A 26053-nucleotide genomic window follows, 5' to 3' on the forward strand; every position below is an offset into this window, starting at 1 on the left:
AGTCCCGCTCCCTACCTCCTGCCTCCTGACAAACCCTGCATCCATCTCCAGTCTCACTCTCTACCTCCTGACAAACCCTGCATCCATCTCCAGTCCCACTCCCTACCTCCTGACAAACCATGCCTCTATGTCCACGACCACTCCCTACCTCCTGACAAACCCTGCCTCTATGTCCACGAGCACTCCCTACCTCCTGACAAACCCTGCATCTATGTCCACGACCACTCCCTATCTCCTGCCTCCTGACAAACCCTGCATCCAACCCCAGTCCCACTCCCTACCTCCTGGCAAACCCTGCTCCCATCCCCAGTCCCACTCCCTACCTCCTGATAAACCCTGCATCCATCCCTAGTCCCACTCCCTACCTCCTGCCTCCTGACAAACCCTGCATCCATCCCTAGTCCCACTCCCTACCTCCTGCCTCCTGACAAACCCTGCATCCATCACCAGTCCCTCTCCCTACCTCCTACCTCCTGACAAACCCTGCATTTATGTCCACGACCACTCCCTATCTCCTGCCTCCTGACAAACCCTGCATCCATCACCAGTCCCTCTCCCTACCTCCTTCCCCCTGACAAACCCTGCATCCATCTCCAGTCCCACTCCCTACCTCCTGATAAACCCTGCATCCATCCCTAGTCCCACTCCCTACCTCCTGCCTCTTGACAAACCCTGCATCCATCTCCAGTCCCACTTCCTACCTCCTGAGAAAACCTGCTCCCATCACCAGTCCCACTACCTACCTCCTGCCTCCTGACAAACCCTGCATCCATCTCCAGTCCCACTCCCTACCTCCTGATAAACCCTACATCCATCCCCAGTCCCTCTCCCTACCTCCTGATAAACCCTACATCCATCCCCAGTCCCACTCCCTACCTCCTGCCTCCTGACAAACCCTGCATCCATCTCCAGTCCCACTCCCTACCTCCTGACAAACCCTGCATCCATCCCCACTCCCACTCCCTACCTCCTGATAAACCCTGCATCCATCCCTAGTCCCAATCCCTACCTCCTGCCTCCTGACAAACCCTGCATCCATCCCCAGTCCCACTTCCTACCTCCTGACAAACCCTGCATCCATCACCAGTCCCTCTCCCTACCTCCTGCCTCCTGACAAACCCTGCATCCATCACCAGTCCCTCTCCCTACCTCTTACCTCCTGACAAACCCTGTCTCTGTCTCCTGGCCCACTTCCTACCTCCTGCCCCCTGACAAACCCTGCATGCATCTCCTGGTCCACTCCCTACCTCCTGGAAAACCCTGCATCCATCACCAGTCCCTCTCCCTACCTCCAGACAAACCCTGCCTTCATCCCCAGTCCGACCCCTACCTCCTACCTCATGACAAACCCTGTCTCTATCTCCTGGCCCACTTCCTACCTCCTGCCCCCTGACAAACCCTGCATCCATCCCCAGTCCCACTCCCTACCTCCTGACAAACCCTGCATCCATCACCAGTCCCTCTCCCTACCTCCAGACAAACCCTGCATCCTTCCCCAGTCCCACCCCTACCTCCTACCTCCTGGCAAACCCTGCAACCATCTCCTGGTCCACTCCCAACCTCCTGGCAAACCCTGCATCCATCCCCACTCCCACTCCCTACCTCCTGATAAACCCTGCATCCATCCCCACTCCCACTCCCTACCTCCTGATAAACCCTACATCCATCACCAGTCCCTCTCCCTACCTCCTGCCCCCAGACAAACCCTGCATCAATCTCCAGTCCCACTCCCTACCTACTGATAAACCCTGCATCCATCCCTAGTCCCACTCCCTACCTCCTGCCTCCTGACAAACCCTGCATCCATCTCCAGTCCCACTCCCTACCTCCTGACAAACCCTGCATCCATCTCCAGTCCCTCTCCCTACCTCCTGACAAACCCTGCCTCTATGTCCACGACCACTCCCTACCTCCTACCTCCTGACAAACCCTGCATCCATCTCCAGTCCCACTCCCTACCTCCTGACAAACCCTGCATCCATCTCCAGTCCCTCTCCCTACCTCCTGACAAACCCTGCCTCTATGTCCACGAGCACTCCCTACCTCCTACCTCCTGACAAACCCTGCATCTATGTCCACGACCACTCCCTATCTCCTGCCTCCTGACAAACCCTGCATCCATCACCAGTCCCTCTCCCTACCTCCTGCCCCCTGACAAACCCTGCATCCATCCCCAGTCCCACTCCCTGCCTACTGACAAACCCTACATCCATCCCCACTCCCACTCCCTACCTCCTGATAAACCCTGCATTCATCCCTAGTCCCACTCCCTACCTCCTGCCTCCTGACAAACCCTGCATCCATCTCCAGTCCCACTACCTACCTCCTGACAAACCCTGCATCCATCCCCACTCCCACTCCCTACCTCCTGATAAACCCTGCATCCATTCCTAGTCCCACTCCCTACCTCCTGCCCCCTGACAAACCCTGCTCCCATCCCTAGTCCCACTCCCTACCTCCTGCCTCTTGACAAACCCTGCATCCATCTCCAGTCCCACTCCCTACCTCCTGAGAAAACCTGCATCCATCCCCAGTCCCACTACCTACCTCCTTCCTCCTGACAAACCCTGTCTCTGTCTCCTGGCCCACTTCCTACCTCCTGCCCCCTGACAAACCCGGCATCCATCTCCTGGTCCACTCCCTACCTCCTGAAAACCCCTGCATCCATCACCAGTCCCTCTCCCTACCTCCAGACAAACCCTGCATCCTTACCCAGTCCCACCCCTACCTCCTACCTCCTGACAAACCCTGCAACCATCTCCTGGTCCACTCCCAACCTCCTGGCAAACCCTGCATCCATCCCCACTCCCACTCCCTACCTTCTGATAAACCCTGCATCCATCCCCACTTCCACTCCCTACCTCCTGCCTCCTGCCTCCTGACAAACCCTGCATCCATCTCCAGTCCCACTCCCTACCTCCTGACAAACCCTGCATCCATCACCAGTCCCTCTCCCTACCTCCTGCCTCCTGACAAACCCTGCATCCATCTCCAGTCCCACTCCCTACCTCCTGACAAACCCTGCATCCATCACCAGTCCCTCTCCCTACCTCCTGCCCCCAGACAAACGCTGCATCCATCTCCAGTCCCACTCCCTACCTCCTGACAAACCCTGCATCCATCCCCACTCCCACTCCCTACCTCCTGATAAACCCTGCATCCATCCCTAGTCCCGCTCCCTACCTCCTGCCTCCTGACAAACCCTGCATCCATCTCCAGTCTCACTCTCTACCTCCTGACAAACCCTGCATCCATCTCCAGTCCCACTCCCTACCTCCTGACAAACCCTGCCTCTATGTCCACGAGCACTCCCTACCTCCTGACAAACCCTGCCTCTATGTCCACGAGCACTCCCTACCTCCTGACAAACCCTGCATCTATGTCCACGACCACTCCCTATCTCCTGCCTCCTGACAAACCCTGCATCCATCATCAGTCCCTCTCCCTACCTCCTGCCCCCTGACAAACCCTGCATCCAACCCCAGTCCCACTCCCTACCTCCTGGCAAACCCTGCTCCCATCCCCAGTCCCACTCCCTACCTCCTGATAAACCCTGCATCCATCCCTAGTCCCACTCCCTACCTCCTGCCTCCTGACAAACCCTGCATCCATCCCTAGTCCCACTCCCTACCTCCTGCCTCCTGACAAACCCTGCATCCATCACCAGTCCCTCTCCCTACCTCCTACCTCCTGACAAACCCTGCATTCATGTCCACGACCACTCCCTATCTCCTGCCTCCTGACAAACCCTGCATCCATCACCAGTCCCTCTCCCTACCTCCTTCCCCCTGACAAACCCTGCATCCATCTCCAGTCCCACTCCCTACCTCCTGATAAACCCTGCATCCATCCCTAGTCCCACTCCCTACCTCCTGCCTCTTGACAAACCCTGCATCCATCTCCAGTCCCACTTCCTACCTCCTGAGAAAACCTGCTCCCATCACCAGTCCCACTACCTACCTCCTGCCTCCTGACAAACCCTGCATCCATCTCCAGTCCCACTCCCTACCTCCTGATAAACCCTACATCCATCCCCAGTCCCTCTCCCTACCTCCTGATAAACCCTACATCCATCCCCAGTCCCACTCCCTACCTCCTGCCTCCTGACAAACCCTGCATCCATCTCCAGTCCCACTCCCTACCTCCTGACAAACCCTGCATCCATCCCCACTCCCACTCCCTACCTCCTGATAAACCCTGCATCCATCCCTAGTCCCAATCCCTACCTCCTGCCTCCTGACAAACCCTGTATCCATCTCCAGTCCCACTCTCTACCTCCTGACAAAAACTGCATCCATCTCCAGTCCCACTCTCTACCTCCTGACAAACCCTGCATCCATCTCCAGTCCCACTCCCTACCTCCTGACAAACCCTGCCTCTATGTCCACGACCACTCCCTACCTCCTACCTCCTGACAAACCCTGCCTCTATGTCCACGAGCACTCCCTATCTCCTGCCTCCTGACAAACCCTGCATCCATCACCAGTCCCTCTCCCTACCTCCTGTCCCCTGACAAACCCTGCATCCATCCCCAGTCCCACTCCCTACCTCCTGATAAACCCTGCATCCATCCCTAGTCCCACTCCCTACCTCCTGCCTCCTGCGAAACCCTGCATCCATCACCAGTCCCTCTCCCTACCTCCTGCCCCCTGACAAACCCTGCATCTATCCCCAGTCCCACTCCCTACCTCCTGACAAACCCTGCATCCATCACCAGTCCCTCTCCCTACCTCCTGCCTCCTGACAAACCCTGCATCCATCTCCAGTCCCACTCCCTACCTCCTGACAAACCCTGCATCCATCACCAGTCCCTCTCCCTACCTCCTGCCCCCTGACAAACCCTGCATCCATCTCCAGTCCCACTCCCTACCTCCTGACAAACCCTGCATCCATCACCAGTCCCTCTCCCTACCTCCTGCCCCCTGACAAACCCTGCATCCATCCCCAGTCCCACTCCCTACCTCCTGGCAAACCCTGCTCCCATCCCCAGTCCCACTCCCTACCTCCTGACAAACCCTGCATCCATCACCAGTCCCTCTCCCTACCTCCTGCCCCCTGACAAACCCTGCATCCATCCCCAGTCCCACTCCCTACCTCCTGGCAAACCCTGCTCCCATCCCCAGTCCCACTCCCTACCTCCTGACAAACCCTGCATCCATCCCTAGTCCCGCTCCCTACCTCCTGCCTCCTGACAAACCCTGCATCCATCTCCAGTCCCACTCCCTACCTCCTGCCTCCTGACAAACCCTGCATCCATCTCCAGTCCCACTCCCTACCTCCTGACAAACCTTGCATCCACCCCTAGTCCCTCTCCCTACTTCCTGCCCCCTGACAAACCCTGCATCCATCCACAGTCCCACTCCCTACCTCCTGACAAACCCTGCATCCATCTCCAGTCCCACTCCCTACCTCCTGATAAACCTTGCTTCCATTTCCTGGCTCATTGACAATCTTTTTCACCCCCTCACTTAACCTCTGGTGAAGCCCTACTAACTTGTTACATCCTCAATGCCTACAGCTTCCCATGAGTAGGGTCATGCCAGCTGCTTGCAGAGGGCCTGGACACTACTCATGTCTGGAGAGTAGAGCATCGCTGGCGTGAACAGTGTTCACATTGCACTGAGGAAGAGTTGTGCATTTTCTCACCGCTTGAAGTCAGAAGATTGCCCCAGCCGGACACCAGACACTGACTTCCATCCGCAGGGCACCGGGCGCCCACCTTCATTGGTTGCACATACTGGTTGAACTTCGCGGGAGAGGCCAGCTTCACCATCATGATGTCGTTGTCCATGTTGTACTCGCTGTAGTACAAGAACTGGTATGCCTTCTCCACCTGAATGTGCTGCTCCATCCCTTCCTCTTCTGCGATGTTGTGTTCACCCAGGTGGGCCACCAGAGACTTGGGTCTGCAAGCATGAGGGCATGGGGAGAGGAACAAGGAAACCATTAGGAAACAGTACATGGCCATCCCTCTGACGTCACTCCCAGCTGAGATCTGCCTCTGTGTGAGGTCACTTCCTGTCTCTCTCGACTGGAAAAGCCTCTATGTGATGTCACTTCCTGTCTCTAAGCTGAGAACAGCCTGTATCTGATGTCACTTCTTGTCTCTTCACTCTCACTCTCAGTTGAGAACAGCCTCTATGTGAGGTACTTCCTGTCTCTCAGCTGAGAACAGCCTCTATGTGATGTCACTTCCTATTTTTTTGCTCTCACTCCCAGCTGATAACTACCTCTGTGTGATGTCACTTCCTATCTGAGCTGAATACAGCCTCTATGTGATGTCACTTCCTGGAAAAGCATTTTGGGACAATATTCTAGAATGCAGTAAGTATTATAGTATTAGCTCTCAGCTGAGCCGGGAGAGCCTGCCCCTTGAGGAGTGTTTTGATATTGGATACTATAATTTTCACTGCACTCTAGAATGTCGTCCCATAATGCTGTGCAAGACCTTTGGTTGGGATTGTATTTTTGCTCATAACTGTGCTTAGGGTGGTCCTAGGAGGATGTGACCACTGCCGAATCATTCAGCATGATATGCTCTTTGTGTTCAAGGCATCTGCTTGATTCTCTACCTAGGTTAGGGAGGACACCAAAATCATCACCTATCTCACTGGTTACTGTATTTTCACTTTTGGGAGATGATTATATGCATTTTAGCTTGTAAAGATAGAGTTACTTGTTGTTTTATCAAGGGTATGTGAGGTTTCTATTTTATTAATTGGGATGAGACGGAACAGAGTTGCGGAGGAGAATTCACTGAGATTTTGTTCAATTCTGAAGAACTTTGCATAGTGGTACTCCACCAACTACGCCCACCCTAAGTCATGCGGGACTGGCAGGGCAGGCACGTCACACATGTCATCCAGATCAGACAGGTCAGGCAGGTCAGGCACGTCTGACAAGTCAGGCAGGAGAGGCAGGTCAAACAGGCCAGGCGGGTCAGGCAGCTCAGATAGGTCAGGCAGGTCAGACAGGTCAGGCAGGTCAGACTGGTCAAACAGGCCAGGCAGGTCAGGCAGGTCAGGCATGCCAGGCAGATCAGGTGAGTCAGACAGGTCAGACAAGTCATCTAGGTCAGACAGGTCAGACAGGTTAGGCAAGTCAGACAGGTCAGAAAAGTCCGGCAGGTCAGGCAGGTCAGACATGTTAGGCAGGCCAGGCAGATCAGGCGAGTCAGACAGGACAGAAATATCAGGCAGGTCAGGCTGGTCAGACGGGTCAAACAGACCAGGCAGGAAAGAAATTCAGACAGGTCAGGCAGGTCAGGCAGGTCAGGCAGGTAAGACAGTTCAGGCACGCCAGGCAGATCAGGTGAGTTAGACAGGTCAGGCAGGTCAGACAGGTTAGGCAGGTCAGATAGGTCAGGCAGGGCAGACAAGTCAGGCAGGTCAGGCAGGTCTGGCAGGTCAGGCAGGTCTGGCAGGTCAGTCAGGTCAGGCAGATCAGTCATGTCAGGCAGGTCAGGCAGATCAGGCGAGTCAGACAGGTCAGACATGTTAGGAAGGTCATGCAGGTCGAGCCATTGTTCTCTCTCTCCAGGTGTTTGTTAACAGGAAAGTGGGTGCAGTTGTGAGTCTCCGATCAGGGGAGACCCAAAACAAGGGTGCAAAGGCGGAACGGACTGCCCCACTTAACTACTGGTAAACCTGTGGGGGTGAGCAGTTCAGGGAAAGGGAAAGGGTTTCCCCAATCTTATAAGAAGGATCCCCTGTCTCCAATCCTCGCCATTCTAGAGTCTGGTGCACCTCATAAGGCCCAAGAATTCATTAGGAGAGTCCAACCATCCTCTTCTGCAGCCTGAAGACCCCCTTCAATCCTCCATCTTATGCAGCATGTGCACACTGCAATTCAAGATGGATCCAGTATGCCTAGAGTCCACCGCCATGCACAGGCATCAGACTCACCCCACTTCATGTTCACCATGTATGCACACTTGCACCAACCATGCCCCTCATGTTTGAAGTCAAGGGTTTGTTGCAGGAAATGCAGGCCACTTTGAACAGGAGAGGTCAGAGGGCACACTCCAGGCCTACTCCATCATCATTATCTTTCTGCTGTCACCACTGACAGTCATCTATAGCCACTCACTCACATTCATAACAAGCATTTGCAATAGGCCTCACATTTGTTAGGGTTAGAGATTTTGTCGTGGTAAATGATAAAGTCTTTTACCCATGTGTTTTGGAGTGTAGAGGATGTATATGGTGTGGAGTGGAGTTATGTGGGTTTCAATTGTTAGTTGTGTCATTGAATGTTGTATAGTGTATTTGTGTAGCGGAATGATGTGGCATGGTGAGGGCTGCGGGGATAGATAGATAGGTAGAACGGCCCAGCTGTACGAGGCCATTGCTATAGCTTTGGAAGCAGCGTTGGCACGAGGAGGGAACGCATTTATAGTTTCGACATGGGGGGTCCTTACTGATATCCTTAGCACCCCACTCCGCACCATAAAGGAGCTGTCATTGGTAGAAGCTAGGACTCTGCCCCAATGGGTTCAAATGGTTCAACAAAGCATGTCGACTAGCCAGGCGAGCTCCAATGGCTGCTATCGGGGGAACAGAGCAATCATTCAGGAAGCCAGAGCTTCGGATTAAGCTGTACTGAACGGGCTGAAAGAGACCACAAAAGGGCCACATGGGAGGCTTCGTGGTTGCATCCACGGGGAAAGACCATCGCTCCTCTGGCATTAGTGGCCGACCAGGGCCCTGATTGTACCTCCCCGCAGTGTGGTAACATCGCGGCTGATGCTTGGGTTGAGCAGTTTACAAGCCGTTATGCTCAGGATGGGGGAATGAATGATGGGGCCCCGCTACCAACTGCTGGCCCGACACCGAGCCTGACTCGAGGGGTACAGGAGGGAATGACGCTGGCCACCCATGTTGAAGATCCGGCCACCATGGTGGAGTGTGGAAATGAGTCTCAATCATCTAGTGTGGTCTTGTTGTCGGCACATCCCTCCCGTTCGAAGGTGCTCCCAGCCTCGTTACATTGAACGAAGTGGATGCAGCAATTGACTGGGTTACACCAGGGAAAGCCCCGGGACTTGATAAGGTGCCTGGGGACCTGTTTAAAGCAGACAAGGAGAGCCGGTGCCTCTATTTTACGAATTTATTCAACAATATTATGAGTGGGCTTACCATGCCACAGACGTGGGTAGGGCTGAAATTGTCCCACTATTCAGGAGAACTGGCATGAGGTCTGCTCCGTCAAATTATCGCCATATTAGCTTTATCGCCAGCTCCCAGAAGCTCTTTAGCTGAATTCTTTTGAGCAGATTCCAAGCATGAATTGAGGAAGTGGTTGTGTTGACACCCCTCCAAGCAGGCTTTAGGGCTCAGACAAGTACTATCGTTCAAGATTTACAACTACAATTAATTTATTGGAAATATGTTATTTGGGGGTGGGCGCCTTTACGTCATTTTGTCGACCTACGGTCGGCTTTTGATTTAGTTACCAGGGTGGGTCCCATAATACTTAATTTATTAGTTAGGAGGCTTCACCTGGATTACTATGCCCGAGTTAGACAGATCCTATTCCATTGACTTAGGGGGTGAGACAGGGGTGCGGACTAGCCCCCACTTTGTTTTGATATACATTAACAACTTGGCTAACATGCTAGAACATTGCAAGCATGATGCCCTGCGTCTGGCTAATAGGAAGGTCCCGGCACGCCTGTTCGTGTATCGCACGTTACTGGTGTCGAGATCCCGAGTGGGTACCCAAAATCTTCTAGACCAGTTCAGAGTGTTTTGCAGACAGAGGGCTGGGGATCAGATCGAGCAAGACCAAATACACGGTATTGAACCCTTGTGAGGTGGCCAGACCGCATCCGGTCCTCGATCGTACCTAACCGGAGCGGGCCCACAGCTTTTGAATACCTGGGTCTTACTCTTAATGAGCTTTTTGGCTGGTCCCCCCAGATTCACCAGTCCAAACTCAGACTCGATCGAGCACTTCAGTGGTGGCCTTCAGAGAGCCTTGAAGCGATCCCGCTTCCGTCCGATGACACCTGTGTGATATCATACCTTCTTCTCTCCTCTGTCCTTTCTTTGTGTCCTGTACTTTGCTGCTCAGCCAGTCTCTGTGATGTCATGGAATGCTGCCTCTGGGTATGTTCAGGTGTATCTGTGAGTTTATCTATGTCGGCCGAGCAGCAGTGTTGCTGCTCCCGGTGGGGCTTACTATGCTGTATTTTATTACTTCAACTATGATGCTGATTATCCTGCACCAACTCCTCTAACATCAGCTCAAGGATAAACCAGGAACTTGGAAGCAGCTGCCACTGAGGCATCATATTTTGATGGAATTCCACAACCTGAACTGACAATTTACAACTTGCAAGCCTTGGAGGGGTCTTTATTTGGTGGGGAGATCTGGGAGGCTATTAACGTCATTGATTTGGAGTCGACTGAAAATCGTTTTGTGTGACTACTCACTAATCTTACCCCCAGTACTCCGTGGTACCACTTCGCTTAGATCTTGGCATTCGCTCACTCACCCATAAAGTAAAATTCAGATCTTTGATGCACTGGAGGAGGATCTGGTCCTCGGAAGATGTATTACCCCATCGGCTGGGCTTGGAAGAGATTATATCCATGGTTGATACTTATTAAGAATTCACTTGAGGAGATCGGGTGCGGCGACATCTGGGCTCACCCGGACATGTCCAGGGGCATTTCCAAGTCTACGTGCAAGGAGTGGTATACTAGATAAGTAGAGGGTACATTGCACCAGTACGGGGGCAGGTACCCTAACTTCTACGTTTTGGGAATTTAAAGACACTTATTTCTTGAAAAGGTATATGGACACAATTGAGGTTGTGGATGTTAAGACACTCTACATTAAGTTCCTCTATTGGGACTTCCATCGTTTACTGCGAAGCGGTGCCCGCCATTGTTGATGCTGAACCCGACCTCAGCTGCCCAGTTTGCCCAGAGGTTAAGGAAACTGGGGATTATGTCCTGTACCTTTGCCCACAGTATCATGTTCACAGGAATTCTTCAATGAAATTCCCCCTCGCATCCTAAAGCTGTTGTTATGTTCCTCCTGTACACTGCTAGTCTTATGTGTGAGAATGACACCTGTGTGGTATCCTGCCTTCTTCTCTCCTCTGTCCTTTCTTTGTGTCCTGTACTTTGCTGCTCAGCCTGTCTCTCTGATGTCATGGATTGTTGCCTCTGGGTATTTGCAACTCTGTCTGTTCGATGAAATTCACTCTCGCATCCTAAAGCTGTTGTTATGTCCCCCCTATCTGCTGCTAGTCTTATTTGTGAGAATTACGAATATTTCAAATATTTTATATGCTTTTTTTTGTTTTTTTGGTGCTTTTATGTATGATTTTACAGTTTTACGTTAGTGTCTTTGCTTTTTTGGCAGTTGCCGAAATGAAGCTTCTTATGGTGATGACAGAAAGGAAGAACCGGAGGGGGGGGGGGGACGGGGGGGGGGGGGGGGTTAGGAAGGAAGCGGTTATTGAACTTGAGACAGAGGAGCAGAAATCCTATGTGAGAAAGACAGAAAGAAGGGGGGGCCATGGATGCATAAAGAGCGAGGCTCTGTGTGCGCAGAAGACACTGTAAGAAGAGGAGGAGAGCGCGGGTTTGAGGGACGGAGACCTTGAAACCCCACGGGGTACAAACTGAACTCGAAGCCCTGAAGCGAACCACATGAGAGAGGCGGGAATAGAGCATGAGAGAGCAAGAGAGAGGGGTGAGGAAGAGTACGAGAGACAGAGACAGAGGGACAAGCGGACGGGGCAGGGGGGGGGGGGGGGGGGTAGTCTGGTGCACCGCGTGGGGAGGTACGGGAAGGGAGCACGTGTGAGCAGACACTATAGAGACGAGACAGGCAGTGCGGGAGGGATGAGAGAGGGGAGTGGAACTGCGAGATGAGAGTGGAGTGTGAGAGAGAGAGGAGAGGGGAAGTGGGCACTGCAACACCCGCCCAGCCTGGGCCAAGCTGTTGATGGGCGTGGCTCACGCCCAATCCTGCAGCCCGGTGTAAGATGGAGAGGAGAGTGAACACAGTGCGAGAGCGCGGTCGGCACTCCTCCTCCTCTGACCTGCACTGTGCAGTGCTTGTTTTCCTCCTGGGGTTCCTCAGGTCGGTCCTGCTTGTGGGGAGCGGCGGGCGTGTCGTCCATGTGCCCTGCGCTGTCAAAGACACATATTTGTACCCCCCCAGCATATATCCCCATCCTTGGGCCTGTTTTGTTCAGTACGATTAAAAGAAGCACAGAATTTTGCTCTTTGTTTTGTAAATAGTCCCCGCCCCCCCCCCCCCCCCCCCCCCACCCGTTAACAGATTTCAAAGCAGACCCAAGGCGTGCGCTCCATTTAAAATATCAGCAACAGAAACTTTCATTTCTCATAGGTGAATCAACAAGCGTTGAAACCTCGCCTTTGATTAAGTTAAAGCCATTTGCTTTGCTATACAATACCATTAGCCAAGCAAACTTAATTAAAGGCGAGACCTATTGCATTTTCAATGCTCCTCAGAACTCTTTAGATAAAACTATATGTCACACAGGAGTGCTCATGTACAGCTGTACACTGAAACACTCCGAAGGGCAGATCTACAAGAACATGCCACAGCGCGGCACCGCAAGCCCTTTGGCTGCAACACGCTGCAGCTCTTCCGAAGCACAGGGATGCAACATATTTACAAGAATATGTCACAAGTCTGCGCTTCCCCCTCTGTCGGCGCACCACGGTGCAAGGATGCCTGAGTTGGGGAGAGATCGTTTTTGTGTAGGAAGGGGCACCTTCCTACACAAAAACAATCACTTCAGGCGTTTACCTCTACCAATGCGTGCTGTAGAATGCAGCACGCTTTGAAAGAGGAAAAGACGAGTAGAAATGAAAACATTTCCCTCGTTGCGCCTCGCTACGCCACCTCTAGGGTGGCGTAGCATTCAGACGCAGCTCCAGATTTACAAATTCTCTAAATCTGGAGATGTGTCTTGTTCCACAGGTTTCGCGTGTGAACACCCACAGCAACACCCATGGAACGCATAATCCACACACAGAGCTGCGTGTGAAGGGGCCGCATTTACAAGGAAAAGTCACGCAGGGTAGCTTTTCCTCTCATTGTAAATATGGAGGAGCCCCCTGCACCCCAGTACGTCACGAAAAGTGACGTTCGGCGGCGCAGGGGGCTTGTAAATTTGCCCCAGAATGTATAAAGGGTATAAGTAAAGGTGTTCATTGCCCCCCACAAAAAAACAACTGCAATTAAGAAATACCCATCCCTTACACAATCGCCGAACAACTACAAGTGTCAGATGTGCACTATTACCAAAGCACACCAGGACCACAATGTCAGGCGCGGCATCAAAATCCATCACTGATTATTCAAGTCACCTAAATAACCAAGGGCCATATTATGAACAACTAGCAATATTTATCGCTATGTAGGCTTAGCGAAAAATTTTTTATCGCCGCGCATCGCCGGATTTTATCGCAGAGATAACGTGCTATTAGCAACGTTTATCTCCAATGCAATAACATTTCCGGCGATAGCGGCGAAATGCGTAAATATCGCTGGAAATCCAGCGCTATTCAGGTATTATCGCTAATAGGGTCTTAACCTGAATATCCAACTCCCATTGGATATACAGGCTAAGAATTGGTCTGAGCAGGCGTTAGGTTTTTGGGATATTCGCGCTTAGCGCAAATTTTTTTATCGCAACGCCTGTGTTGACAATATGCGATAGTGATGTTAGCGACTGCTTTCAGTCGCTAACAAGTTGGGTACGCCCACTTTGCATGTCATTAGCGATAAATATCGCTGACCTGCAAAGCGGGCCCCAAACCGCTCGCTATCGCCTACAAGCTGTCGCTAACTGCTGTTAGTGACAGCTTACTAATAGAGCGATAAAATTATCGCCGCTTTGCGGCCGAAAACGGATGCTAAAGCGGCGATAATCTCATATCGCCGGTCTTGATAATATGCCCCCAAAGGCCCTGTTTACACCATTCACTGAGGCCTTTAAGGAAGAGGCCTTTGCTGCCTGGAGGAGCTCGAGTGGACAATAGACATGTGAAGTGAATAACAAAGCTGGGGGCGGGGGGTGCTGTGCGGGATTAGGCAAATTCAGCTCCTTGCTACCAAGTCCTCCATCCCACACTCGAAATCTCTCATTCCACATGTGGCAGGTCAGCAAGGCATATTCCATTGGGGGACAGGGTGTGGCGTAACCCCAGAGCTGCCACTCTGCCAAGATTGTATCTGGGGAACCACGTGGCATATTAGCAAGAACCTTGTTAAAGTTATCACCGTTTTAGTGGCAGGAAACTGCCACTAAAACGGAGATAATCGGCTTGCTGATATGCGTTATAGAATTCCAATCGAAGCCCAAGTTAGATGTGCAGGACATCTAACCTAGGCTTCAATTGGAATTCTATAACGCATATTAGCAAGCCCATTATTGCTGTTTTAGCTTTTAGCAGCAGTTTCCTGCCGCTAAAACGGCGATCATTTTAACGAGGTTCTTGCTAATATGCCCCCACGTTCGGGTCCCGGCATTGTGTCAATGTCCTGCTATTCCGGGCAACTCACTTTATCTCATGTGGCTACAAAAACGAATGTGTCCTTGTGTAACGGGTTCTCACAACGCGTTCCAATACCTTTGCCTCGAGTTCGCGGAGAATGTAAAAAAAAACAAATATATGTATATGCTGCTGGCTACGAAGTTATAACTATCTGAAGGTGCACAGGCATGGGAAAAATCAGGAGCTATACGGAGTAGCGGCTGTTGGACAGGCCTCGTGGAAGGCCTGATCCCTCCCCGCATGGCGGGGCACGGACCTCTGCTCCTCCTGTTTCCTAGACAAGAACTAAACCGGCAACCCACGGGGCAACCCACGGCCCGTCCCCGACGGAACCCCAGCTCCTGAACACCCCGGTATCGGCTGTCCCGGGCCCCGTCCAGAACCACTGCCCCCGGCCCAGCCACCATTTTGGACACTACACGACCAGGCCGCGTGGCCTCGGATCGACCTCAACCTCGGGCCTGGCCAGGCCCCGACATCGAGGCACCACCATCCGCCCAGGGGGTGAAGAGACCACTTGGCAGGTCAATGAGAGAAGGAGTGTCGATGGCTCCCCTCCGCCAGGTGTCGATCGCCCCCAGCCTCCCCGGGCGCTGGCTCCACCCCCCTGCTGGGTGTCTGGACTCCCTCATCCCGGACCCCCCGACCTCCAAGTGCGAGGGTCCGGACATCAAAGGGTGCCAGACCTATAACTGGGCAGCTCCAGAGCAGGAAGGGAGTTGTATCCTGGAGTCGAGAGACACCGAGATGAACTCATCCTTGGAGGCCTGCTGGCGTTGCCGCGGCTCCTTCTCGTGAACCATCTTCGAAGCCTGCTGGCGCTGCCGCGGCCCTCCTCGTCGTGAACCATCTTCGAAGCCTGCTGGCGCTGCCGCGGCTCCTTCTCGTGAACCATCCTCGAAGCCTGCTGGCGCTGCCGCGGCCCTCCTCATCGTGAACCACCTTCAAAGCCTGCTGGCGCTGCCGCGGCCCATCCTTGCGAACCCTCCAGCTCGAGGATTGTGAGCTCCATCTCTTGCTGCTTCGGTACCGGACCGGTACTCAGACTGTCCCGCTACCCCTTTTCCCCAAAGAGACTAGAATTGACGGGATCCTCGTATCCTGGTCCAGCTGTATCGCTTATCACCTTGCCTCAAGATATATATATAAAGTGTGCAGAACTCATCTCTGTGTGGTGTCCATCTGTGGGGGGGGAAGTTACCTGTCTGTACGATTACCGGAGAGGGCCCTCACCGGAGGCCTCTCCCCCTGCACTCGGCCGACCCTCCGGGTCTCCGTTTAACAGCGGCCCTCCCAGTTCCCCTCCCCAGCTTGCTGAAACCCCCAACCCATGTTTTAAACCTGCTCTCCAGACTCCTCGCCTGCTCCCTGTCCGAGACAGGATCACATTGCACTTTTCGTAGCTCCAGCTCCTAGAAGGTTATTCTCCAGAGCCCGTTCCATGGCGAGGCGCTACGGGGCTCAGTATCTACAGCCATGCAGGAGCATCCAGAGCGGGGGTGGAGCCATGGGGGAACATGGAGAACCCCTGGGAGGGCGCTCGGGGAGAGGTGGCCCTGGGAAGGAGAGAGGTGAAAGCTTAGGCGCTAAAGAGAGAGACGTGGTCAAGGGTCAGACAGGCGACTTCCACACTGAAGTACAGTAGCGCCTCTATTCCTACAATCTGTCCCAGGCAGACAGTGAGGAAGTGGGGAGCCCAGGAAGGTTTGGAGGGCGGAAGCAATGTGGAAACAAGCAGCCGCTAAAATATGGGTGCAAAGGGAGACTCCGGTCGGAAGAATGTCAGGCTGCACCTTGTACCAGCAAGTAAGCAAGGCTAAGATGGTTGGAGCGAATCTTGAGCCTGTCTTCAGGCAGGCCGCTCCACCAGCGTGTCTGTGTGCTCTGCCGTCTGCTTGACACCGCCGCTGCCGCAGGTTCGAGGCTCTCTGCCTTGGTAGCTCAGGAGTCCGGTACTACTGTTATTGTATTCTGCCTCCTGTTTTTAGGGTTCGCGCCCTGTGTTGCACTGCCCTGCACTGCTCGCGGAGGCGAGAGCCCTTTTGTCAGGGGTTTGAAAACGGACCCTGGAATCGCACACGCTCGTGTGTATGCTTTTCCTGTTGGGGTCCGCTATTGGGCTTTGCGTGCGTGTTTTTTGTAACAGAGCACGCAATAGGCCAAGGTGGGCGCATTGCTCCGCCCATGGCCTATTGGTGTCTGTTACGGGCACCAAAGCCCATATGTTTTCAATTATCGTGGCCAAACACGGGTGCGATAATTGAAGACATATGCCTCGCAGTAGCGCACGCGTACCACTCGCGGGTGTGTTTTAACTGCGACGGATTTATCGCACAGCTTCTAACTCCTCTAGTCAGAAACACAAAAATGAAGTAACGGGTAAGGAGAGGTCATGTAGGATGTTTATGGATCTGAGACAGCCAAGAAACGTTATGTGCTCTCTCTAATAATTAACAAATGAAAGCAGTCACACGCTTCCAGGCTATCTCTGGACATTGAACCCGCTGCCTCGTGTCTAAGTGTGTTTGTATACTATGAGTATTTTTGATACTAAAAGGGAGGCGGTGCGTTGTGCCAGTTTGATTCTCCCGCAGACCAGCTATTCCCATACATAACCACTATGCACTCCTTGCCAGCTCAACTTTGCCATTTTCCAAAGTAATCCGCAGTGCTCGAAGAACTGACACTGACTGAAAGCCTTTCTCTTCAATTATTTTTTGCTTTAAATGGTAATTGCCCAGTCAGACGTTGTGCATGTGTGTGTGTGTTTTGCCCCTTTGTCGAACGCATGGCCTTCCTCCAGTGACCCTGCACTCAGTTCCAAGGTCCAGCATATTACCCATTGTGGAGTCCTCTGCTCTGAAGTGATGTCTCATTAATATCTGCAGCATCAAGGCCAGTCAGAAGCGGAGTCACGCTGATCTTCAAAAACGTTGAGTAAGAATCGAACTCTGCCTCATTCTTCTCTGCCGTCACTCATGACTATCCAGGCATTGCTCAGTTCAACTTCAAAATGAAGCTTAGATGCAGAACTAGATTTTTAGATGAAATGAGAACTTAACAGGCTTGCGTTATTTATTACAGGAGTTTTGTCACATGCTGGCACTTCACCTCCTGGTTATCTCTTGAGGCTCGTGGCATATGCAATCGTGTCTTTATCCAGGGTGTTCGCCTTTTAAGGAGTCCCACCAAAGGGTCCTGATATGTTTGTTAACAATATCCTTTTTTAGGGGAGGGGGCTGTGCAATGAGGCCAAACTAACGGAATTTATATGCGGTCTCCGTTTCATGGGAGGGACTTGTTAAAGTTACTCTGCGGGTTTCACCCCCTTTCGCCAGAGCACAACGACACTGCAAGTGCGCCCTGATCTCTTCATCTGACCATGGAGCAGGGAGGAGACCTCAATCCATCGGAATACACGACTGTGACCGTCCAGGAGCCTCGGCTGGGACCAGAGGGTCCACGGGTTGAGGAGTTCCTGCTGCCCCTGGGCAGTCTGCCCAAGAAGACCCCAGAGCCAGGTCCGCACTGCTGTAAGTACAACGCCCCCTGAGGACTCTACCCCCGCACTATGTGCGCCACGGGGGGGGGGGTTTGGGGGGGGCTGTGGTGACTGTTGTTTTTCTTATAAACAGTGCGCTAAAGGGCAAGTGCAGTCTGGTACTAATTGTCTGCACTTCTTTGTATCAAAGGAGAGTCCCCGCACTTTCGCATGGTTTTTTAAAGTTTGTAGTCCTAGTACTCACTCCATTTAGTGCATCTGCAGACATCCCATAATAGACTTCCTGCTGGAAACCATCTCAGCTCCTCGAGACACCCCTTGAGTACCTGCAGGGACCAGATGTAGCTTTCCCATAACAGCTACAGACACCCCCAAGCAACAAAACCGGCCCCCACCCTTCCGGCCACCGGGGAAACGCACCGAGAACGCGTGGTGGTGTAACACGGAATTTCCATGAATGCTGAAACAAAACATTTCAACTTACAAAGTAGTATATTGTGAGTACCTTGTCTGAGTAAGACATCACTATGTACGGTGTCAATTTGGAGCTGGTGAATCTGACACTCCCCAGTGACTCTTCTGGGATATAAACACCGACGCAGCGACCACCAGTGACGTCCAGCTGACGTGTGCAGAGTGCTTGGCGCAGCAGTGCCTTCATCATTCATTCTATTTAGCAGATGGTGCATTATGTGGCAAGCGTGGATAATCCTTAATGCTGTGGACAGCCTGGAGGTATTGAGGAGCTACCGTGATTCTGGTTAAGATGTAGGGGCATACCAACAAGCGGCAGCCATAAATATCGCTGGCCGCCCTTAGCGAGAAGAATTTTATTGCCTGCTATCTTATATAATTATCGCCATGCTAGCGCTGTATTACCAACACATAGCGCAATGGCGATAATTATTCCTGTGATAGCGATGGTTTCCATGGAACATCGCTGGTTTTCCGGCGATGTTCGATGCAAAAGGGCGATATCCTTGTTGATAGGGCCTGTGGTCTCAGCCCTATAATCCACCCTCCATCGACTAACATTGTTTAGTCAAAGGAAAAGCAGGCGTAAGGAAAGTAGCGATAACCAAGGGTAGCGCTACTTTTCTTATCGCTCTGCTTGTTACCGTGCCCATTGATAATTGGAGAAATGTCGCTTAGCGACGTTTCTCCAGTTGTTTTGAGCTGGAACGCCCACTTTGCATCTCATTAGAGATGCAAAGGTGGGCGTTACAGGAGAGGCGCTAAAGCAAAGATTCACGCGGTAGCGTGATTTGATAATAATGTGATAAAATTATTGCTGCTTTTCGGTCGAAAACGGCCTCAGAAGCGGCGACAATTTTCTTTGCCGCCTTGTTGTTATGCCCCTTGGGGTCATGCTAGGCTAGTGTTTGACCAGATCTTTGCCCTGATGGTCTCTTTTGTAAGATTAGGAATACGAGCTGCATAAACTTTAAGATTAGGAATACGAGCTGCACAAACCTTGAGATTAGGAATACGAGCTGCACAAGCCTTGAGATTAGGAATACGAGCTGCATAAATTTTAAGATTAGGAATACGAGCTGCATAAACCTTGAGATTAGGAATACGAGCTGCACAAGCCTTGAGATTAGGAATACGAGCTGCACAAGCCTTGAGATTAGGAATACGAGCTGCATAAATTTTAAGATTAGGAATACGAGCTGCATAAACCTTGAGATTAGGAATACGAGCTGCACAAGCCTTGAGATTAGGAATACGAGCTGCATAAATTTTAAGATTAGGAATACTCGCTGCATAAACCGTGGCCGCCTCTGAATGTGTTTTTTGTCAGAAATGCGAGGTGTTCTTGTTTTGAATAGATGTGTCTGGCAGTCTTCCTCTGGTGCTGCAGGAGACAGGATCTACTACTGGCAAACACTAGGGGGCGCCAGAGCTCCTTCAGACTGAAGTATAAACATCTGTATCTAACCTACACTGAAGCCCTGTCAATCTGCGCCCTTCTCTCGCTCCTGCCCTTCTGCTCCACTTTGCTCTTTTGCTCTCCTGATGGACCTGGCGTCCTGTTCATCCATCAACAGAGTTTGCTGCTTTTTGCTGAACTCGCTTCTCTTTAAAACATTCTAAATTACAATTTCAATTAAAACAGATAGAACCCATTTGGTCCGACAAAAATAATAGACAGAAGACAGGAAAGGCTTTAATGGTTAACAATCGCATTGAGATGAAATCTCATTACTGAGATTGGCAGATACTACATTTAAACAAGCATTTGCAATGCAATAGGTCTCGTTTAAGTAGGAAGGGCTCCCTTTCTTGATAAAATCATCCTAGTTCTTTGGCTGCAGCCTGCAGAGTACATGGCTCCGTAACCAGTTCAAAAGTTTCCCAACAGTGCACCCTAGTGGCAAAATAAATTATGGTAACTTGAACAACTACATATAAAAACAAGCATTTACAAATCAATATGTCTCACATTTATGCGAGTTTGAGCTATTGGCATTGTAAATGACAATGCTTTTTATTTAGGTTTTGGTTTTTAAAACATAATTTAAAAGGCATTGTGGAGAAGTGTGGCTCAATGGTTAGAGCGGTGAGTTACAACGGGGTAGACCCTGAGAACTCCTTGACCTAGGTCAATTAAAGTAGGTACATATATGAAGGGTCGGAGTCTAATATCAAAAAAATAGGAAAAGAATCTCAAAGTAGTACTTGTTTTCTCAATAAAAATGCTTTCATTCTTATCAAAGGCATCAATGTAGCTCAACAAACAGAGAAAAGATTCAGTACATTTGGTGCATGTTTATTTAGCACATCTTGTATTTATAAACTGCATGAATTTCAACCCAGAGGTTTGAAATGTTTCCGAACATAGGACAAAATAATGGATGATTACGTAACCTATGTTTGAGAATGTTTTTTTGGAACCTTCTGATCGATATAGGCTGTAAAGGCTTCTCATCTTTCACTGTGATTTCTACTCAGTCACACCACCTTTACCCGGTCCCCCCCTTCACCCCCACTTACCCATCCCTTCTAATTAACCCTTTTCCTCTATGCACCTTGAGCGCGTTGACATGTTTTTGAGTGTATTTAAGAACTTAGAAATGTGTTGATTCTAAATTTATATTGCCAATGCATTAATTGCAATATCACCTACCCTCTGGGTTGAAATTCATGCAGTTTATAAATACAAGATGTGCTAAATAAACATGCACCGAATGTACTGAATCTTTTCTCTGTTTGTTGAGCTACATTGATGCCTTTGATAAGAATGAAAGCATTTTTATTGAGAAAACAAGTACTACTTTGAGATTCCTTTCCTATTTTTTTGATATTAGACTCCGACCCTTCATATATGTACCTTCAATGGTTAGAGCGGCAGACCCTGAGGCAGCAGTCTAGCCCGGGACCAGGGTTCAATTTCCCGCCTCGGCGGGTCTTGGGCTCAAAATTCCACGGACCTGATAATTCTCGCCTCGGTGCCTATTCCAATCATGGAGTCCCACTCTGCAACTCTGGGCAATAGCTTGCTCAATCTCCACAACGTCCCCCACAACGATAAGGATGCCTGGGGGTGCCCAGGAGTGGACACCTCACAGGGAAAGCCAGGATGGGTTCCACAGCGGTATTCGTACAAGCGCCTTGAGACCCTTGCGGGTGAGTAGTGCGCTATACAAGTATCAATTTACATTGAAAACCTTGTCTCCCACCTAACTTCGCCTTTTTTTCATTACTTTTTGTGCCCCCTTTGTTTGATTTCTGTGCCCCTGGTACCTTTGCCTATTCTCGCCCGTTTTTCCTGCCGTTGCATACCCTGCAGCCCTGCCACCCTGCCTGACTATATCTCACCCCACTCCCACCTCCCAGCTGCTCCTCCCTCCCACCTTCCCTTATTCGGCGACCGCTGCACAGCTGCACGCTGCTGGCATGGCGAAGGCGCACCTAAGGCAAGCCCGCCTGAACCCGTCCCCACCCGTCCGCACCTGGACCGCGCCCAGCGCCAGACCCCCTGCCACCGCAAATGCCACGACACCCGGCACCGCTATGATGCCAACACCCTCTATGCACTCAATACCGGACGACCGCACACCTGCTTCTTGGCCACCTGAAGCACGCCAAAGGACCCTTCTGCTGCGAATCTGCAGCTTCACCTGCCTCCAAGCCGCCAAACCACCCACTGTGACAGGACGCAACCACCTCAGATGTATACTACTGACCACCCACTCCACACGCAAACACGCCAGCGATCTCTGGGACCTGCTCGACACATCCTCCCCAGAGGTCGCCTTTCTGACAGAGACCTGGATTAACACCTCCTCGGCACCCGACATCGCCATAGCCGTTCCGAGACTTATGCCCAACTCCTTAGAACATGTTACTCTAGAACCACACAACGCAAAGCCCAACTCCATTGAACATAACATCACAGAACCATACGACTCAAACTTGTATGTCCTAAGCTGGAATTTTGCCTGCTTAGCCTCTAAAATAAGTTCTGAAGAGTGGGTACATTTAGTTAAAAAATATGATATCCTCATGTTTCAAGAAACTTAGGCAACAACGGATTTACATCTAGACAGGGTTGAATGTTTCAATATTATTGTACCAACCCCCAAACAAGGCCGCCGATCTGGCGGATTCTCTTTTTGGGTCAACATCTGTTCAGGTGGTAGCGCTAAAACCCTTGCTACTAATGATGACAAATATCAAGCTGTTATTTATACACAAGGGGCTTCAATCTGTTTTATACATTTTTATAATAATGATTTCTCAAACGTACCAAATAGTAATTATAATACTTTGTTTAACTTCGTTTCTGTTTTGCAAAACCAAATCGAGCTTTATAAATTTGCAGGAATTTGCCTGGGTGGTGATTTTAACGCTAAGATGGCAAGGTCAAATGACGTAGTCACCACACTTACGTTAGACACGTACCACATGTAAAAGAGGGAAAGAACTGCTGGATCACCTATCTAATCACAGTCTACTGAACGTGATGGATATTGCCAATGCACATCATAATGACAGCCCTATTCGGACTTATAGGGGTTGTGGTCGAGCCTCGATAATAGATTATACCTTTATTTCTGCCTCGTTAGAAGTTTTTGTAGTACAAGCCGAGGTCCTATCGACTGTGTATGGTGACGATAACCCAATGCTAACAACAATCAGGGTTGCCCCCAGAGCTGCTTTCATTAAAGAGCAGGGTGCAAGTAACTTAACACACTCGACGGACAGCTTGAGGGTAATCTGGAAGGGTATCGATAACCGCAAACTGTTTTCCAAAATGATAACAGCATATTTACCATCTATTGAGATCCGTTTGTCGTCTAATCACCCAAACCCAGAGGTAACCAATGCTTTTGGCCACCTATGCGCTAGTGTCAAGCAATGAATCTTGAGGCCTGTACCTAACACCAACTAGAGTCCTATATGGTTTAATAATGCCTGTTCTCGAGCTCCGCGCAGCACTTGCAGCCGTACCCAGGAACGCTACTCTAGTTGGAACCCTGAGACAACATTATAAACAAGGGATAAGGCAGCGTAAAGAGGAGATCTTAAAAGAACGTTGGGACAAGCTTGCTTGTGCCGCCAGCCTCAATAACGGAAACAGTTTCTGGGAAGCAGTCAAAGATATGAAATGCTCAGGCCTTCCATTTACGCCTATCAGCTGCAACATAACAAGTGAGGCCTGGGAAGCTCACTTTCCCAAAATGTACGCAGCCTCTGCGTTGCACGCATTCAGATATCAATAACAGAAGTTGAAGACGCAACTAACCAAAGTTTGGGTAATAAGGATCCCGGCCCAATGTGCTTCCCATTGACCTCATTAAGTATAAACCTGAGTTCTGGGCGCCTCTTCTACTTAATGTTTTTAATAATCTAGCAAACACTTTTATACCAAGCACATGGTGGACCAGTATTATCGTCCCGATTTTTAAAAAAGGGGATCGATCCAACCCTAGCTGCTATAGACCGATCTCCCTGATCGACAATACCCTTAAGATACTCGGGAGGATCCTGTTTAATAAAATCAGATCTTGGGCTGAGGAGGATCAGATTTTAAATAGATGCCAGTTAGGGTTTGGAAGCAGACTTGGAACAGTTGAACAATGTTTAAATCTCAACTTGATTGTCGGTAAATGATCATAGCTCGGCAATCCCCGATTTATCTGGCTTTTATGGATCTCTCCTCAGCCTTCGACTTTGTAAATAGGTCACGTCAATGGTCAGGGCTTTTAAAGTATGGTTGGAGGAGGTTTTAGTTCATTTTGTATCTTATTTGCACAGGGACTTGAGGGCACGGGTGAGGGTTGGCAAGGATGGGGAGGTCTCAGGGAACATCAACATTGGCAGAGGGGTCAGGCAGGGTGTGTGCCGGCCCCTCTCTTGATTCATCCTGTACATTAATGATTTACACAATGTTTTGTCAGAACTTACTTATGATGTACCGAACATCAATGGCAATATGCTCCCCGTCTAGCTTAATGCAGATGATGCGGTCCTAATGGGCCGCACCCCAAAAGCACTTCGCACTTTGACCGGGGGCGTTGTTGAATTTATGGCTGGCTTAGATCTCTGCACTAATTTTAAGAAATTGTTTATAATGCGTTGTGGCCCCAAAAAGAACTTTATCAACTCAATTGGCTCGGGATCTGACTGCCTTCTTTGCACTCGCACTTTTCAATACTTGGGACTAATATTCTAAAACAATGGCTCCTGGGCAGCTCATCTGGTGCACAGTAGGAGTACATTGGTAAGGGCTATTAACTCAATGTTATGTCTCCCGCAACCTAAAAGAACTGAGGTGGTTCTATCAATAATTAAAATCTATGAAGCACAGTGCCTACCCATGGTAACATATGACGCAGAAGTCTGGGGCTACGCAAAAAGCAGTAGTATTCAGGGAGAAGAAAAACGATTTTGTCGAAAACTCCTAGGGATCCCAATTTCTTCTTCAAATTTTATTTGTCATTGGGAGTTTCATTTGTCCTATATTGAAGACTACCTGTAAAGTAGTCTATAAGGTCCTATAAGGTCTCGCCACCCGTACCCTTTTTATTTTTTTTGTAAATTTTATTTGTTATATACTAAACAGTTTCTGATTCAACTGCTGACTTCAGAATAGCCTACATAGAAATTCTCAATCTTAAAAGCGTAGACTTAACCTTTCGAGTAATTTCTTTCCTGAAGGCGGCAGTTCGCGCACGCGCTTCGATGAGTATCCTTTAAAAATATCGGATCCCATTTGAACACGTCTGGCTGTCATTGGTGTCTGATGATTGGCGGCGTCCTGTAGAAACTGTGGCCTTGCATATGATGGCTTCTTACATATGGCTTATATCTGTACGCACTTTAATGTAATATGCTGTTATTTTTCTATTGTATTTTACCATATTGTGTTGTGCTGTTATTTGTTTAATTCTGATTGATCTTATATTAACTTACAGTTTAATGTCAATTGCTTATTTGCACTTACTACATTATGCTGCTGCTATTTTTATGGATAACCTAGCCATCCAAAGCAGGGGTTGCTTCATATATTTGACCCCCTTTTAAGATATAAATACGCACATCTCCGATCATGCCACATATACAAGTCCCTGATATTTATTGTTTTAATATTGAAAATGTTTTTAACGCAATGATTTTTTGCTGGTTTTTCTGACCTGTGCTTTTATGGATAATAAGTATCCGAATAAAGTTTATTTGAATTGAATTGAACTGAATTAAAGATAAAGCCAACAATTAAAAGAAATACAAGTTATTCTCAACAACCTGAAGACTGCAGGTGCACTCTGCCTGTTTGTGCTGTCTCTTTACCCCGTGGCTCGCCTGCTTGACCCTGGAGCTGCTCCCTTCCCTGGCTGGGGCATCTGTGGCCCCCTTCCTTCTGCTGGACGCTGCCTCTGCCTGGGGGCCCCGAGGCAGCGGGGGTCTCATTAGGACTCTCGCCCAGCTGGTCATCGGATTTCTCAGGTTCCAGGGGTCACTGTTCCGGGAGAGCAGGTAAGGTGAGGGGGTG

The 26053-nt window shown here is 50.3% G+C and overlaps 1 protein-coding gene across 1 annotated transcript in view; it reads right to left on the reverse strand.

Moving 5' to 3' along the window:
- Positions 1-26053, reverse strand: part of LOC147659358 (trypsin-like) — a 78329-nt gene that overhangs the window by 41639 nt on the left and 10637 nt on the right. Inside the window, exon 3 of the mRNA XM_086951805.1 lies at positions 5647-5906. Within this exon, the coding sequence (XP_086807931.1) occupies positions 5647-5906 (260 nt within the window). The remainder of the gene's footprint in view (positions 1-5646; positions 5907-26053) is intronic.

The sequence above is a fragment of the Lissotriton vulgaris genome, unplaced genomic scaffold (assembly GCF_964263255.1).
Source record: "Lissotriton vulgaris unplaced genomic scaffold, aLisVul1.2 SCAFFOLD_2194, whole genome shotgun sequence".
NCBI lineage: Eukaryota > Metazoa > Chordata > Amphibia > Caudata > Salamandridae > Lissotriton > Lissotriton vulgaris.